Source organism: Cetorhinus maximus, chromosome 2 (assembly GCF_964194155.1).
Source record: "Cetorhinus maximus chromosome 2, sCetMax3.hap1.1, whole genome shotgun sequence".
Lineage (NCBI taxonomy): Eukaryota > Metazoa > Chordata > Chondrichthyes > Lamniformes > Cetorhinidae > Cetorhinus > Cetorhinus maximus.
Genome location: NC_135880.1, coordinates 111,163,851 through 111,182,088, shown reverse-complemented (window position 1 = coordinate 111,182,088; position 18,238 = coordinate 111,163,851). Strand labels below are relative to the sequence as shown.

The 18,238-nt window shown below is 42.7% G+C and overlaps 1 protein-coding gene across 2 annotated transcripts in view; it reads right to left on the bottom strand.

The window, feature by feature from the left end:
* The window catches only part of ercc6l2 (excision repair cross-complementation group 6-like 2), a 154,698-nt gene that overhangs the window by 20,839 nt on the left and 115,621 nt on the right, over nt 1-18,238 (bottom strand). For both annotated transcript variants that reach the window (XM_078568432.1, XM_078568440.1), the window contains 3 exons: nt 15,587-15,739; nt 7,301-7,381; nt 2,048-3,254 (listed from right to left, as the gene is read on the bottom strand). In XM_078568432.1, coding sequence (XP_078424558.1) covers nt 2,048-3,254; nt 7,301-7,381; nt 15,587-15,739 — 1,441 coding nt within the window. The remainder of the gene's footprint in view (nt 1-2,047; nt 3,255-7,300; nt 7,382-15,586; nt 15,740-18,238) is intronic.

The window sequence follows — 18,238 nt, the reverse complement described above, 5'->3', positions numbered from 1 at the left end:
AGGTTGGATGGGCAGGTCCTTTAATTGTTTCAATGATCCTGTCAATGGCCTCAATTGGCCATTGGCAGGTTGGCGGGCAGACAGCTGATTTTGCTGTGCCCCCACCTTCCTGAAAATTTAAATGGGTCGGGATGATGCCGGGGGTTCCTCCCGACGTCATCCCGTGTCATTTTATGCATCGGCGAGCAGGCCCCGCCCCCTGCTCCACGACGGCAAAATTCAGCCCATGCCCTGTGATAAAATCAGACTGCTAACATCCTTGTATTTATTCAGAAAAGGTCTCCAAACCATTTTTATGCAATGCACGTTATTTATTTTTGCAAGGATATGACTTCTTTAATACCATTTAATGGAAATATCATTTTAAATCTTTACCAAATTTGTCATATTCTGTTGTAGATCTGGCCTGACTGATTCCAAGGCCAGAAACGTATCTATGTCAGGTGGGCTGGGCGGGCCGGTCGGCAGTGGGCGTGGAGCTGATCGCCACCTGCGATTGGCTGCGCGCCGCCATTTTACATGGGCGGGCCAATTAAGGCCCACCCAGTGTGACGCACAACCGGTAGCGCTCAGCGTTACGTATGCGGGCGGGGGGAGGAGGGAGAGACGGGGCCTGAGCTTTTCCGCGCATGACATTAAATTAATTAAATAAAGCATTTATAAAGTTATCTAAACATGTTCCCTCATGTGACATGTTCTTATATTTTGGGAATTTAAAAAATTTATTTAATAAAACCTTCAGGAAACCTCATCCCGCCTGTGAATGAGGCTTCCTGAAAAATGTGAAGGCTGCTTGGGCTCTTCGCCTGCCCCACAACATTAAGGTTGGACGGGCAGCGTTGTTAATAAGCTTGATTACTTTTTTAATAGCCTTAATAGGCCATTGACATTTCAGTGGGCGCACAGCCGCCTCCGGCGTGCATCATTTCGCGTGTCAGACCTGCCCCCACATGCCGACGGCAATATTCTGGCCCCATTATCAGCTGCAATTGAATAGACACACAGTAATCCAAATTAAGGAAACAATTTTTATAAAGTTGGAGCAGCAAGCTGCTTCTTTGTTTTTATCCTAGCTGAGATGCTTATGCGTCATACAAATTCAGCACTGCGGACCTTAATTCTGGTGCATTCACACTGGGGTAGTTTTTGCTTTGCAATTATAGGGGTAGATTTTGGGCCCAGACTTGGCAATGGCAGTGCACGCCTGAACCAAGAGGGCCAAGGATAACCAGGAACTGGTCTTTGAGCCTTATCTACATATTTGGGACAACCTGGATTTTACTGGATGCTGCTGTGAGCAACCCAGGAGACAAATCATAATGTCATTAAAAAAAATACTCTGAAGACTTTTGTTTAGAAATTACAAAATTATTAGACAAGAAAAAAAGGTGTTTGACTGGATAGAGTGGTTGGAAGCAGGAGGTCATGTGATGAGAGCTCCATGAGTATGTCCAGCCACAGTTGGCAATCCTATATGGGTAAGCAGATGGTGCCAAGACTTGTCTCCATATTGGTCACCTGGTCAGAGTACTCTTCTTCACAAAACAAACAACTTGTTTTTGATCGCTGGCCACAGGGTCTGCTGAAGAATTGTGAATTGGGCTCTGCTCACTGGAAACTAATTGTACTCAGGGGTCCTTTAGGTCTTATTCGAGGCTCCTAAAAAGTGTTTGAAACAAGGTTAGCAATGAGGCTTGTTGACTGGGCATAGGCTGTCTCACATCTAAATGGATAAGCTTTGTGCTTGTTTTACAACGTAAAAAAGGGCGTTAAGCATATTAATGTCAACCCCATAGAGTAAATACAGTCTATCTAGTTTCAGGTAGAGAGAATATTACTTTATGTTTCACTTTGGAGTCTTTTTGGGCCTTTAAACTTGATTTATACTTTAAGTTTATTGTCAGTGCAAAGAGGTTATCAACTTCACATTGGTCTTGTGAAGTGTGAATGCAAAAATACTTCTAACTCCCATAGTTACAAAACGTTAACAAGAGAAAACAAATATCCTGACCTTACATTCTACTCTGAAAGAAAGATTTGCAGTTACCTAACAATCTGTCCATTGTCGCAAACTGCTCCCCGTGATTTTGGCTCCGATTTTTGCGCCCCGGTATGTCTTCACCTTTGCCAATTCCAATCGGCTTATGCTTGGGACCAAACTGAACATCGCTGAACTTTCGTTTATTGTTACTTTTACCCATCTCTCTGTTTGCGCTGAACCTGATTCGTTTTGTGGGAACATCATCTTCAGAGGATGAAAATTCCTCAATGTTGTATTGCATTGTCTCTTTTTTAAAAGTGACTTGAGATTTACTGTCCAGGGTTTTTTTGGCTCTTTCTGCTCCATGTTCAGATTGGATGGACGTTATCCCTGGCGAGTCTGCAGATATTTCAATGTCGTCTGACTCATCGCTGATGTTGTTTGGTTCTTTTAATTTGGCAGAATAGTTCAAGGGATTCCCCTTTGTTATCTTGGGACAATCACCAATGATGCCTGCTTTTACACCAGGAAATCCTGATTGTTTACGGGACAACAAGACCTTTTCTTCACAGGAAATACTTGTGAAGTTTTTATTATTTGAATCCCCAGAATCTTTTGCCAGGAAGTTAGATTTAGATTTCTTCTTGGCAGGCACTTTTTTCTTTTGTCCTAACATTTGTGAAGGGTGGATGACATCATCGCTTCCTTCTGCACCATTGTCAGTTGTCATGGCAATAGCGACTTTTTCTGAAGTACCATGATACTTGCATTTGTTTCTTAATTCAGCTTCTCCCTCAGATTCACTAGAAGTGCTCCAGTTTTGACAAAGCTTTTGTCTTACTTGCTGAACAAACCCATGATTCCCTTTAACAGGTTGAGCATCAGAGTGGGCCTCCGAGACCAAGTCGCTGCTCCTGTATTTTGCCTTATCTACAGACGAACCTAAATCATTGCTTGTGCTTTGGTTCTCTAATATCTCATTATCAGAACTCCAGTCACTCTCGCTGAATTCCTCTCCGGTGCCTGTTTTCCTGTCAAGGAGTTTGGAAAATCCACACTGGGCCAAGGTAAGCTGTCCCCGGGAATCTGCATTGTTACTGGTATCTACCAGATCACGTTTACCACTCCTCATTTTTGTCATACTTGAAGGCTCTGTCTCGCTGTCACTGCTGAAGTCAGAAAATTCTTCTGACTTTCTTTTAGATGGCTTGCTCCCTTTATTAGGTTGCATCTGCAAGTCGTTATTCTCTTCTCCCAACACCTTTCCTGTGTCCTGAATATTAAAGAGAATATTACATGTATACTTACACCAATCAAATTATTAAAATAAAAGCAGAAAAGATGTGAAATACTCAGGTCAGGTAGCATCTGAGCAGAATGAAGCATAGTTAATGACCCTGATATTAATGCAAAGACAGTTTCCCAGTCGAGGATGGGATAAAAGTAAACTTTGCAAGCCGGATTCTTTGATTTTTACTTGGTTAAATTATTAAATTTTTACTTCCCAATTTTGAGTCTCCAAGCTGCGCAGTAGTGTGATTCACACCCGCATGACACAATCTCAACCATTGTCCACCCATTTCACAACACTACAGGACATAGGAGCAGTAGTAGGCCATTGAGCCCATCAGGTCTGCTCCGCCATTCAATGAGATCATGGCTGATTTGATAATCCTCAACTCCACTTTTATTAAAAGGGTCAATGCATAAATGGAATTGAGGAGCTAGGAGCTATTTAGGATGGATTCATGAACAGTAAGGGCTATACCTAGATTCAATCTCACTCTCTCTGAATTACTGGGTGCAGTCAGGAGAAGGAGGGACATACCTTTTCCCAGCAATGAGAGGAAGAAACCTAATACTCTCATTGAGAAGGTGTGCTGGAGGTAGCTGAGGAGTTGGGCAGCAGGACCATTATGCCCAGTCTTGAATGCAGTGCAGGAAGCAATTTAATGACCTAAGCAGGTCAGGAAAATTAAGTACATTTGCTGATTCACCTACATCCTGAGGTGTAAACCCCCTCAGCACCAGCATCCACCCATCTCCCAACACCACAGGACGTAGGAGCAGGAGTAGGCCATTTGGCCCATCGAGTCTGCTCTGCCATTTAATGGGATCATGGCTGATCTGATAATCCTCAACTCCACTTTCCTGCCTTTTCCCCATAATCCTTGATTCCCTTACTGGTTAAAAATCTGTCTATTTCAGCTTTGAATATACTTAACGACCCAGCCTCTACAGCCCCCTGTGATAAAGAATTCCTCAGATTCCCTACCCTCTGAGAGATGAAATTCCTCATCTCTGTCTTAAATGGGTGACCCCTTACTCTGAGATTATGCCCTCTGGCCCTAGACTCTCCCACAAGGGGAAACAAACCCTCAGCATCTACCCTGTCAAGCCCCCTAAAAATCTTAAATGTTTCAATAAGGTCGCCTCACATTCTTCTAAACTCCAATTAGTACTGGCCCCAACCTACTCAACCTCTCCTCATAAGAAAATCCCTCCATACCCGGGATCAAACTAGTGAACCTTCTCTGGACTGTCTCCAATTCCAGTATATCTTTCCTTAGGTAAGGGGACCAAAACTGTTCACAGTATTCTAGGTGTGGTCTAACTAGTGACTTGTATAGTTTTAGCAAGACTTCCCCATTTTTATACTCCATTCACTTTGAAGTAAAGATCAACATTCCACTTGCCTTCCCTATTATCTGCTGAACTTGTACAATAGCTTTTTGTGATTTATGCACAAGGACCCCCAAATCCCTCCGTGCTGCAGCTTTCTGCAGTCTTTCTCCATTTAATTAATATTCAGCTCCCCTATTCTACCTGCCAAAGTGCATAGCCTCACATTTTCCCACGTTATAGTCCATCTGCCAAGTTTTTGCCCACTCACTTAACCTGTCTATATCCCTCTGTAGACTCTTTGTGTCATCCTTACCACTTGCCTTCCCACCTGTTTTTGTGTCATCCGCAAACTTGGTGATAGTACATTCACTTCCCTCATCCAAGTCATTGATATATATTGTAAATAATTGTGGCCCCAGCACTGACGCCTGTGGCACTCCACTAGTTACAGGTTGCTACCCTGAAAATGCCCCCCATATCCCAACTCTCTGTCTTCTATTAGTTAGCCAATCCCCTATCCATACTAATATACTACCCCCAACGCCAGGGGCTTCTTTCTTAATAAGTAGCCTTATGTGCAGTACCTTACTGAACGCCTTTTGGGAATCTAAATATATTACATCTACTGGCTCCCCTTTATCTATCCTGCTTGTTACCTCCTCAAAGAATTTTAATAAATTTGTCAGACATGATTTCCCCGTCATGAAGCCATGCTGACTCTGCTTAATTATATTATATATTTCTAACTGCTCTGCTATTACATCCTTTATAATAGATCCTAATATTTTCCCAATGACAGATGTTAAGCTAACTGGCCTATAGTTACCTGTTTTTTGTCTCCCTCCCTTTTTGGATAGGGGTGTTACATTGGATTCTTGGAAAGTTACTATCAGTGCATCCACTTTCTCTGTAGCTACTTCCTTTAATATTGTAGGATGTAACCCATCAGTTCCAGGGGACCTATCGTCCTTTAGCCCCATTATTTTTCCTAGCACTTCTCTAGTGATAGCTATAGGTAGGATTGTTCTAGGAAACTGTCCCGAATGCACTCTATGAACTCTTGCTTGTGGCTATCTCTGCCAATTTGATTTTCCCAATCTACATGAATATTAAAGTCATCCATGATTAATGTACTCCCTTTTTTACATGCCCTCATTATCTTCTGATTTACAAGCATTTCACTGTCTTGTCATGCAACTCCATCATATCACTCATCACATCCGCTCAGCTTTCAGTGGACAAAGGTGCCATGTACGTAAGTGGCACATCTGCATCCTCACAGCTGGAGATGGAGAGACTGGGGGCTCACAGATAACACAAATGCCTGAACTATGAGAATACTGAGCATGGTGGCTGTCAAGATTGTTACTTTGCCGTGACTAATTTATATCACTTATTTAGTCTTCCAGGACCTTCACTTGTACAGCAAGTGCCACTGGAAATGCAAGAACATGAATCCTCAAAGGACCTCACTGCTTCTGAGGGAGCCCCGTACTAGACGTGCAGCAACATGCACCAGCACGTATACTTGCATGGGCCAGTCAGAAAGTTAGTTGGGTTTTCACCTGGTGATTCACAATTCACAGTTGACCGTAAGCTGTTACTGGTGGCATGGACAGCTGTAGAGTATTCACATCAAGGGATGCAATCCTCTCCAAGTAGTCGTACTGCTGCTATTTAAACAGATTCACTGAAGGTCACTTGTCTAAATTTCATATTATGGTACTCAACGGCACTATTCACACTGAGGGACCAAGATGCACATAATTGTAGGGTGCGTAGGCATGGATTGATTATTAGGTATTCTTCAAATGTGGGGAATCTATAAAATCCCACAATCTATAGGTGCATCAGCTTGCTTCCATTGATTTTTTTTGAAACGTGGTACAGTTCCTTACCATGTTATGGCTATTACCATAATAGCTGATTTTTGAATGGCTCAGATTCTTGATTGCCTGTTCAAAATAGGAAGTTAACTACCTGTTCACTTTGACAATTAGTATGGATAATTAATCTGAAAAGAACCAGGGTGGTAGGTTGAAGAATTTTTTAAAAATTGCCAGATTCTCAAGTCAGTAGTATTTAGGGGAGATTTGAGCAGAGGGACATAAAATTAGCCTGTGAAGGTCCTGAATGTGGTCCTAAATAATCAGAGCAGCAGCACTGCAGGAGCCTTTCTTATTCCAAGGTTATGTTCTTAAATGCTACTTCTTTGCAACTGGGGTATATTTTAAGTGCTCTTTTAAAAATCAGTAACAGGATAGTCAGTTCAAAAATTTCCAATATTTTAGCTCTTCACATGTAAATAAAGTATGGAGCAATCTAGTCATCCACAACCAGCACTAATGACAACTGTTCAATTAATTATCTAGAAAGAGCTGAATTAAGATATTTGGATGTGCCTGGATTGTACAAATACAGCACAGTACATTGCACACACCAGTAATTGTCATGAGAAAAGAATGTTTTGAAGGTTATATAATCAAAAGCTATCTTAGTTTCTAGATGAGCCTCCCACTTGGACATTGAACAGTGCTAATCTATGATAAAGTGAGCTATGAAGCTGGGGACAGCATTGGGAAGTAGCAGGTATCAGAGTGGTGAGGAGTCACTAGGGGTCATTAATGCTCCCTGCACTCACCATGAATTTCAGGTGTAGTATTTCACACTTATAAGAGATGACGGAAAACTCACTGTTTCCAGCCTTGTCGCTGGAGGTTCTTCTCTCAACTGTGTAGCTGCTGTCATCACTCCTGCTTCCACTTGACCTGTCCTCTGCAACAAAACATATAAGAAATCACATGCTTTCATTATATTAAAAACAGAAGTGCACTTAGTTATTAATAAGTGCTGTTTGACAATTTTTGCAATGCTATGATAAAAGGGAATTTCAACTAGAAGCTACAGAAATGTAAATCTAATCCATTTGATTCCTTTTTCATTTGCCTTGCGAAATATTACATTCTGGAAGGTAAAATGAAGCGAGAAACCCAGGTAAATAGGTTCAGGAAGTGACTCTTTGACATTTACATCACATGCTGCTCCTTTTTAATCCTTAGAGAACAGCACGGTCCTTTGTTGCTATTAAAAATTCAACAGTACTGTATTTAAAAGAAAAGAAAGATTGAGCATTTATATAACACTTCTCACAATCTCAGAATGTTCTAAAGTGTTTTACAGCCAATTAAATACTTTACTGTATAGTGTAGAAAAGCTGGCATCTAATTTACACACAGCAAAATCCCAAAAAATAACAATGAGAAAAATGACCAGATAATCTTCTATGCTGGTGATAGCTGAGGGATATGTGTTGGCCAGCACACAGGGAGGACTCCTCTGCTCTTCAAGAAGTGCCATTGGATTTGTCAAAGGTTATCGGGGGTAGGTGGAATGTGGAGTTGAGGCTACAATCAGATCAGTCAGGATCTTACTGAATGGCAGAGCAGGCTCAAGGGGTTGAATGGCCTACTCCAGCTCCTAATTTGTATGTTTGTAAATTCATGTCCATCTGTCTGGGCAGACAGACCTTTGTTTTAATATCTCATCAGAAAGTTGGCACTTTTGACAATGCAGCCTCCCTCAGCACTGCACTGCAATGTTAGTCTAGATTATGTGCCTAAGCAAGCTAAAGCTGAAATTTAAAACCATGCTGACACTCAGATATCTTTTTCTGTAACTTTCCAGGACAGAACATCACAAAGGTAAAAATCCAAGAAATCTAAAAGCATTAAGTCAAGGATAAAAAAAATGGGCAAGTTAGCAATTAGGGAATGCAGAACATTTCTTCTTGTGATGAGTTAAAGTTGATACAGAACTCATAATTCACCTCTTGCCTGTATCTTCTACTGAGTTCTATCGATTTTCATCCATGTGGGCAAGAGACAAGAGAAGCACCACCCTCCCTGGCCCGACCCCAGCATTGTGAGGTCCAGCTGATTATTAGTTCCCAGGTTCAATTACATGTCCCCGGTCACTGGCTGGCAGCCAGGAGCAGAATTTCAGGCAGTAGGAAATCACCATGGTAGTGAAGAAATGGTCACTGGCACTCAGGTGAGTAACAGTAGAGAGTTTCAGGATAGTCTTGTGTTTGAGAAGGAGGGACAAGGGAGACCTAAGCTTACCTTGTTGGGTCTGAAGGAGCACTCATGCATTTACACAATTGTTTTAAAAACGGACCTGTTTGGGCCTCTATTGGCCACCGATCTACTACCCCACTGTCTTCACCTGGCAGGAAAGTCACAACAGACTGCCGACTCACACCAGTAGTTCAAATTGCAACCAGAACTCATTGATGCCGAGGGACTTGGATCTACATTTTTTTTTATTTGCTCATGCGATGTGGGTGTGTTTGGCAATGCCAGCATTTATTGCACATCCCTAATTGCCCTTGAGAAGGTGGTGGTGAGCGGCCTGCTTGAAACTCTGCAGTCCATGTGATGTAGCTACACCCACAGTGCTGTTAGGAAGGGATTTCCAGGATTTTGACCCAGCAACAGTGAAGGAATGGCAATATAGTTCCAAGTCAGGATGGTGCGTGGCTGAGAGGTGAACTTGTAGGTGATGGAGTTCTCATGCATCTGGTGTCCTTGTCCTTCTAGTTGGTAGAGGTCATGGGTTTGGAAGGTGCTGTTGAAGGAGCCTTGGTAAGTTCCTGCAGTGCATCTTGTAAATGGTACACACTGCTGTCACTGTGCATCAGTGGCGGAGGAAGTGGATGTTGAAGTTAGTTGATGGGATGCCAATCAAGCCGGCTGCTTTGTCCTGGATGGCACCAAGCTTCTTTAATGTTGTTGGAGCTGCATTCATCCAAGCAAGTGTAGAGTATTCCATCACACTCCTGACTTGTGTCTTGTAGGTGGTGGACACGCTTTGGGGAGTCAGGAGGTGAGTACTCTTCAAAGAATTCCCAGCCTCTGACCTGCTCTTTTAGTAATATGGCTGGTCCAGTTAAGTTCCTGGTCCCAGGATGTTGATAGTGGGGGATTCAGTGATGTTAACGCCATTGAATGTCAAGGGTGTACAAGGTTAGATTCTCTCTTGTTGGAGATGGTCATTGCCTAGCACTTGTGTGGTGTGAATGTCACATGTCATTTATCAATCCAAGCTTGAATATTATCCAGGTTTTGCTGCATGTGGACATGGGCTGTTTCAGTATCTGAGGAGTCGCAAATGGTGATGAACCTTATGCAATCATCCCCACTTCTGACCTTATAATGGAGGGAAGGTCATTGATGAAATAGCTGAAGATGAATGGGCCTAAGACACTACCCTGAGGAAGTCCTGTAGTGATGTCCTGGAACTGAGATGATTGATCTCCAGCAACCACAACCATCTTCCTTTGTGCTAGGTATGACTCCAATCAGTGGAGAATTTCCCCCGATTCCCATCGACTTCGGTTTTGCTAGGGCTCTTTGATGCCACACATGGTCAAATGCTGTCTTGGTGTCAAGGGCAGTCACTCTCACCTCTCCTCACTCATATGTTATGAAAGTATGTTATGACGAGGACATGAGGAGGTTGCAGATGGATTTTGATAGGTTGAGTGAGTGGGCAAGGATCTGGCAAATGCAGTTTAATGTGGGAAAATGTGAAGTTGTTCACTTTGGCAGGAAGAACAAAAAAGCAGAGTACTATTTAAATTGAGAATGGCTGCATAATTCTGAGGTGCAGAGGGATCTTGGTGTTCTAGTGCATGAGTCACAAAAAGTCTGTATGTAGATACAGCAAGTAATTAAGAAGGCTAATGGAATGCAATCCTTTATTACGAGAGGGACTGAACATAAAAGTAAGGATGCCATGCTTCATTTATACAGGGCATTGGTGAGACCACATCTTGAATATTGTGTGCAGTTTTGGTCTCTTATTTAAGGAAGGATGTTAATACATTGGAGGCAGTTCAAAGGAGGTTTACTAGATTGATACCTGGAATGACTGGGTTGTCTTATGAAGAAAGGTTGGACAGACTGGGCTTGTTTCCACTGGAATTTGGAAGAGTGAGGGGTGATTTGATTGAAGCATACAAGATCCTGAACAGCCTTGACAAGTTGGATGTCGAAAGGATGTTTTCTCTTGTGGGTGAGTCCAGAACTAGAGGGCACTGTTTTAAAATTAGGGATCACCCTTTTAGGACAGAGATGAGGAGAATTTTTTTCTCTCAGAGGGTTTGATGACTTTGGAACTTTCTGCCTCAGAAAGTGGTGGAAGCAGGGCCATTGAATATTTTTAAGGCAGAGGTAGATAGCCCTGTATAACTGAAGCATAATATCCTTACTTTTACATTCAATTCCCCTCATAATAAAGGATAGCATTCCATCAGCCTTCTTAATTACCTGCTGTACTTGCATACTAACTTTTTAGGACTCATGCACTAGATCCCTCTCACCTCGGAATTCTGCAGCCACTCTCTGTTTAAGTAATACTCCGCCTTTTAATTCTTCCTGCCAAAGTTAACAACTTCACATTTTCCTACATTATACTCCATCTACCAGATTTTTGCCCACTCACTCAACCTATCTCTATCCATCTGCAAGCTCCTTAAGTCCTGTTCACAACATACTTCCCTACAGATCTTTGTGTCATCTGTAAATTTAACTACCATGTCTTCACTCCCCTCATCTAAGTCATTGATATAAATTGTAAAAAGTTGAGGCCCCAGCACAGACCCCTGCAGGACTCCACTTATTACATCCTGCCAATCAAAAAAAGGCCCATTTATGCATACTCTCTGTTTTCTGCCAGCCAGCCAATCTTCTATCCATGGTAATATGTTACCCCTACCCCATGAGCTTTCATTTCCCGCAATAATCTTTGATGTGGCACCTTCTTAAATGCCTTCTGGAAATCTAAGTACAGCACGTGTACAGGCTCCCCTTTATCCACAGCGCATGTTACTCCCTCAAAGAACTCCAATAAATTGGATAAACATGATTTCCCTTTCACAAAACCATGCTGACCCATCCAAATGCCCTCCTTTATGATCGATTCAATAACCTCCTTAATGATCGATTCTAACACCTTCCCCGCAACAGACATCAAGCTAACTGGCCTATAATTTCCTGTTTCCTGCCTCCTTCCCTTCTTGAATAGAGGAGTTATATTTGCTTCTAGTCTAATGGAACCTTTCCAGAATCTAGTGAATTTTGGAAAATTAACACCAACGCATCTACTACCTCATTAGCCACCTCTTTTAAGACCCTAGCATGAAATCCATCAGGACCCCGAGTCTTGTCAGCCCGCAGCTCCATCAGTTTGCTCAGTGCCACTTCCCTAGAGATTGTAATTTCACTAAGTTCCCCTCTCCCTTCCACCTCCTGATTTACAGCTATTACTGGAATGTTTCTTGTATTCTCTATAGTGAAACAGAAGCAAAACATTTGGTCATTTCATCTGTCATTTCCTAATTATCTACTATTAACTCCCTACTGTCACTCTCTAGAGTAGCAACATTCACTTTACTTACTCTTTTCCTTTATAAATATCTCTAGAAACTCTTGCTATCCTTTTTTACATTTGTAGCTAGCTTCTTCTCATACTTTCTCCTGATTAACCTTTTAGTCATTCTCTGCTGTTCTTTATATTCTGACCAATCATCTGGCCTGCCACTCTTCTTTGTGCAGTTATGCTTATTCCTTAAGTTTGATGCTTTCCATAACTTATTTAGTTAACCACAGATGGTGGGTCCTCCCCTTATAATTTTTCTTTATAGTAGGAATATACTTATTCTGAGTCTTTTGAAATATCCCTTAAATGTCTGCCACTGCTTCTCCATTGATTCCACAACTAACGGATCAGATATAAGCTCTGCAGTACTGCCACATCCAGTTGTGAGTGGTGGTGGACAATTAAACAACTCACTGGAGGAGGAAGCTCCACAAATATTCCCATCCTCAGTGAAGGAGGAGGCTAGCACATCAGTGCAAAAGACAAGGCTGAAGCATTTGCTACAATCTTCAACCAGAAGTGCCAAGTGGATGATCCATCTTGGCCTTCTCTGGAGGTCCCCAGCATCACAGATGCCAGTCTTCAGCCAATTTGGTTTACTCCACGTGATATCAAGAAACGGCTAAAGGCACTGGATACTGAAAAGGCTGTAGGCCCTGACAATATTCCGACAATAGCACTAAGACTTGTGCTCCAGAACTTGCCGTGCCCCTAGACAGGCTCTTCCAGTACAGTTATAACACTGGCATCTACCGGCTATGTGGAAAATTGCCCAAGTATGTCCTGTACACAAAAAACAATACAAACCCAACCAGCCAATTACCGGCCCATCAGTCTACTCTTGATCAAAGGAAAAGTAATGGAAGGGGTCATCAACAGTGCTATCAAGCGGCACTTGCTTAGCAATAACCTGCTCACTGATGCCCAGTTTGGGCTCCGCCAGGGCCACTCAGCTCCTGACCTCATCACAGCCTTGGTTCAAACATGGACAAAAGAGCTGAACTCCCGAGGTGAGGTGAGAGTGACTGCCCTTGACATCAAGGCAGCCTCTGACAAAGTGTGGCATCAAGGAGTCCTAGCAAAACTGGAGTCAATGGGAATCAGGGGGTAAACTCTCCGCTGGATGGAGTCATACCTAGCACAAAGGAAGATGTTTGTGCTTGTTGGAGGTCAGTCATCTCAGTTCCAGGACATCATTACAGGAGTTCTTCAGGGTAGTGTCCTCAGCCCAACCATCTTCAGCTGCTTCATCAATGACCTTCCTTCCATCATAAGGTCAGAAGTAGGGATGTTTGCTGATGACTGCACAATATTCAGCACCATTCATGACTCCTCAGATGCTGAAGCAGTCCATGTCCAAATGCAGGAAGACCTGAACAATATCCAAGCTTGGGCTGACAAGTGACAAGTAACATTCACGCCACACACAAGTGTCAGGCGATGACCATCTCCAACAAGAGAGAATCCAACCATCGCCCCTTGACGTTCAATGGCATTACCATCACTGAATCCCCCACTATCAACATCCTGGGGTTACCACTGACCAGAAACTGAACTAGACTAGCCATATAAATACTGTGGCTACAAGAGCAAGTCAGAGGCTAGGAATTGTGCGGTGAGTAACTCACCTTCTGACTCCCAAAGCCTGTCCACCATCCACAAGATGCAAGTCAGGAATATGACGGTATATTCTCTACCTGCCTGGATGAGTACAGCTCCAACAACACACAAGATGCTCAACATCATCCAACACAAAGCAGCCCACTTGATTGACATCCCATCTACCACAATAAACATTCATTCCCTCCACTACTGATGCACTGTGACAACAGTGTGTGCCATCTGCAAGATGCACTGCAGCAACTCATCGAGGCTCCTTTGACAGCACCTTTCCATACCCATGATCTCTACCACAAGGGCAGCAGATGGCTGGGAACAAGTTCCCCTCCCAGTCACACACTACCCTGACCTGGAACTAGATCGTCGTTCCTTTACTGTCGCTGGGTCAAAATCCTGGAACTTCCTTCTTAACAGCACTGTGGGTATACCTACAACACAGAGACTGCAACGGTTCAGTAGGCAGCACACCACCACCTTCTCAAGGGCAATTAAGGACGGGCAATAAATGCTGGCCCACCTAGTGACACCCTCACATCCCATGAATGAATATAAAAAAACATAGCTTTTGGCACAGAACACACAGATGACCTATTTTTGGCTTCTTACAATTTAAATGACCCACAAAAGATGTCTAAGACAGGTATGAAGTAATGCATTTGATAATTTTATCCTCTTTCTCAATGGGGTCCAACTATTTAGCGTCCAATTGGCACTTACTCTGAAGAACTTGTGTTTGTGCGTATGAAATTTTGTTATCAACGTTGAGCATTGTCACTGCCAGCCCTTTTAGATTAGATACAGCACAACCGGATACCCAGTACTTTCTAATCTGACTCAATAATGGAAGCAATCTTTGAATTCCGCCTGTACTAGGCACAAATCGGGAAATGGACTACATGCCCACGTGGCTCTCTGTTTCAGACAAGCAGTTTCACTGCTACTGTCTTTCCAAGAATAAGCTGGGGGCTCAAAGCGGGATGAATTTCAGCAGGGAGGGGCGGGGGATGGTGGTGATGAGGGGCAGTGTGAGGAAAGTCCTCCAGCTGTTTTCCATTATTAGCTGATCTGCAGTTTCTGATGTGCACTGCCAGTGGTTGAGCAGCAGTGTAGAATCCAGTTGGAGATTTCATGGTGGTGTTGGTGTGTTACAGATCACTTAGGGAGTCTGAGTTGCTGTGGCAACTTTTACATGCATATGACCTTTACATGAATGTTGTAGTCTCGATCAATGGATAGTGATGGTAGAGGCTCCAACTTTCTTTTCATCACGTGGCTGACCAAGAATCTCTCCCACTCTTACCACCTGCCACTGGAATGTGTTGGATAGATTTGCAGATTGATACTCAACATGCTTGGCTGTATTATGAATACACCTTCCTTGACCATCAAGTCCTGGGGTGGAACTTGAACCTAGAGTTTCTGGCTCAGAGATAAAGACTCTACCCACTGTGCTATAAGACCCCTTCTGTGAGATTTCGTACAGAGTTATAAATTGTCATGATTTTGATCACGAACCTAAAGTTTTTGATCATCTCTAGGGACATTTTCAAATAAATGTTACACAAAATATATTTTTGTTAATATAAACATCCATTTGCTATAAGCAAGAGCTTGAAATATTATACAAGGAGCATTTTTACGCAATCATTTTGTAATAACTTTATGAATAACATGAAACCTGGACTTCTGTAGAAAGCTAATACTGGCTGTGTGAGCTGGCAACAATCGTGAGTAGCAGATTCACAATAATTTACACTGTAATATAAAATGAATGGGGGAAGGGAAAGGGGAGTAAGAGAACGTATGAGACTGAGAGTGAAAGAAAATAGCTGGAAAAAGGAAATATAAATTATGGCATACTATGCCCGAAGCTAAACTGCTTCTAACTACATTCTGCAGGTTCACTGCAATGTTCCTCACCTGAATGATATCTCGGGTCAAGCAGGATCCCCCTGTGCGTAGGCCAAAAAGATTCTGGAGTCCAAACAGCTCTCCATAGTGCTCCTTTGATCCTTGCACTGCATTGAAGTAGCGCTTTGCATTTTCACTTCCAACAACGGCACAGTGCAGTTGCTAATACAATGGAGAGAATAGAAGGTTCACAAATATCAGATTCAGCAATGTGTCAACGTTTTGTGGCTTTCTGAAAGTACACAATCAGTTTTAAGTTGATACCAGCAGCAATTCCTAGGGTTGCTGAGTTTGTCAGACTTAAACTAATAGATGTCACCATTGTGTTTAAATGCTAGTCTGAGATCCATTTAGTAGTCAGAACATTTTCTGTTCAATTCAGAATGCATTGAATCTGAATATTAATCATATGCTAATGTTGCTTCCGTACAAACGGGTCTGACAATTTAAAACAACACCCATTTTCTATTATTAAGAAAGCCTTAATAATGCACTTAGAAAAGCATGAGTAGAGCAAGTCAACAAGGTTTTACAAAAGGAAAATCCTGTTTGACAAATTTATTAGAGTTTGAGGATGTGACTGGTAGTGTAGATAAAAGAGAACCAGTAGATGTAGTATACTTGGATTTCCAAAAGGCATTTGATAAGGTTCCACAAGAGATTATTATACAAGATAAGGGTTCATGAAGTTGGGGGTGATATATAACAGAGTAGAGATAAACGGGGTATTTTCAAGTTGGCATGGTGTGACTCGTGGAGTGCCTTAAGAATCAGTGCTGGCACCTCAGTTATTTACAATTTATATTAACGACTTAGACAAAAAGAGAAAGCGTAATATATCTAAGTTTGCTGATGATACAAAACTAAGTTGAAATGCAAGCTGTGAGGAGGACACAAAGAAGCTGCAAAGAGATATAGACAAGTTAAGTGAGTGGACACAAAGATGGGAGATGGAGTATAATGTGGGAAGTGTGAGGTTATTCCCTTTGGCCATAAGAATAGAAAGGCAGAATATTTATTAAAAGGCCTGAAACTAGTAAATGTATATGTTCAGAGTGACTTTGGTGTACTTGTACAAGGAACACAAAAAGTTAGCTTGCAGGTAGAGCAAGCTATTAGGAAAAGCAAATGACATGTTGACCTTTATTGCAAGGGGATTAGAGTACAAGAATAAAGAATAAAAGCAAAATACTGCGGATGCTGGAAATCTGAAATAAAAACATAAAATGCTTGAAAAACTCAGCAGGTTTAGCAGCATCTGTGGAGAGAGAAACAGAGTTAACGTTTTGAGTCCATATGACCTTTCTTCAGAACTGAAGAGAAGTGGAAATGTGATGAAATTTATATTGTTTAAGGGGGGTGGAGCAGGTGAAGCTGGATAGAAGGCCAGCGATAGGTGGGGACAAAGAGATTGACAAAGATGTCATGAACTAAAGGACAAAGGGAGTGTTAATGGTCGTGGTAAGGACTAAAAAAGGTGTTGATAGTGGCAAAAGTAAGAAAGCAAAACGTGACAATAGCAGAACAAGGTCTAGCACTCTGAAAAAAACATGAACAAGTAACAGATGGCCCATTTGGGAATGGGGTGGGGGAGGGGCGGTGGTAGGGAAAAAAGGATAGAAAATGGGATAGAAGGGGAGATAAAACTATGGATAAATGAATAAAAATAAATAGATAAAAAATGAAAACGAATGTAGAACAAAGGGAATTAAAAAAGGGGTAAATAGAGGAAAAAGCTCATGGTCTGAAGTTGTTGAACTCAATGTTAAGTCTGGAAGGCTGTAAAGTGCCTAATCGGAAGATGAGGTGCTGCTCTTCCAGTTTGTGTTGGGCTTCACTGGAATATTGCAGCAGGCCAAGGACGGACATGTAGGCATGAGAGCAGGGTGGTGTGTTGAAATGGCAAGCGACGAGAAGTCTGGGACATGCTAGTGGGTAGACCAGAGGTGTTCTGCAAAGCGGTCACCCAGTCTGTGTTTGGTCTCCCCAATGTAGAGGAGACCACATTGGGAGCAGCGAATGCAGTAGACCAAATTGAAGGAGGTGCAAGTGAAGCGCTGCTTCACCCGAAAGGAGTGTTTGGAGCCTTGAATGGTGAGGAGGGAGGAGGTAAAGGGGCAGGTGTTGTGCCTTCTGCGATTGCATGGAAAGGTGCCGTGGGAAGGGGATGATGTGTTGGGGGTAATGGAGGAGTGGACCAGGGTGTCCCTACAGAATGCTGATAATGGGAACCGGAAATTGTTGATATGACGTAGGGCATCACAGGAATCGCGGATGTAGGCAGGAAGAGACTGGACAAGGGGAGAGAGAACGGAGTTAAGATAAGAAGAATTGAGTTCCGTGGGGCAGGAACAGGCTGACACGATTGGTCTACTGGGACAGTCCTGTTTGTGGATTTTGGGAAAGAGGTAAAAGCAGGCTGTCCGGGGTTGGGAGATTATGAGGTTGGAAGCTGTGGAGGGAACATCTCCAGAGGAGATGAGGTCACTGACAGTGCTGAAAACAATGGCTTGATGTTTGATGGTGGAGTCATGGTCCAGGGGCAGGTAGGAGGAAGTGTCTGTGAGTTGGCGTTCAGCCTCTGTGAGGTAGAGGTCAGTACGCCAGACAACAACACCACCACCTTTGTCGGCAGGTTTGATAACAAAGTCAGGGTTGGAC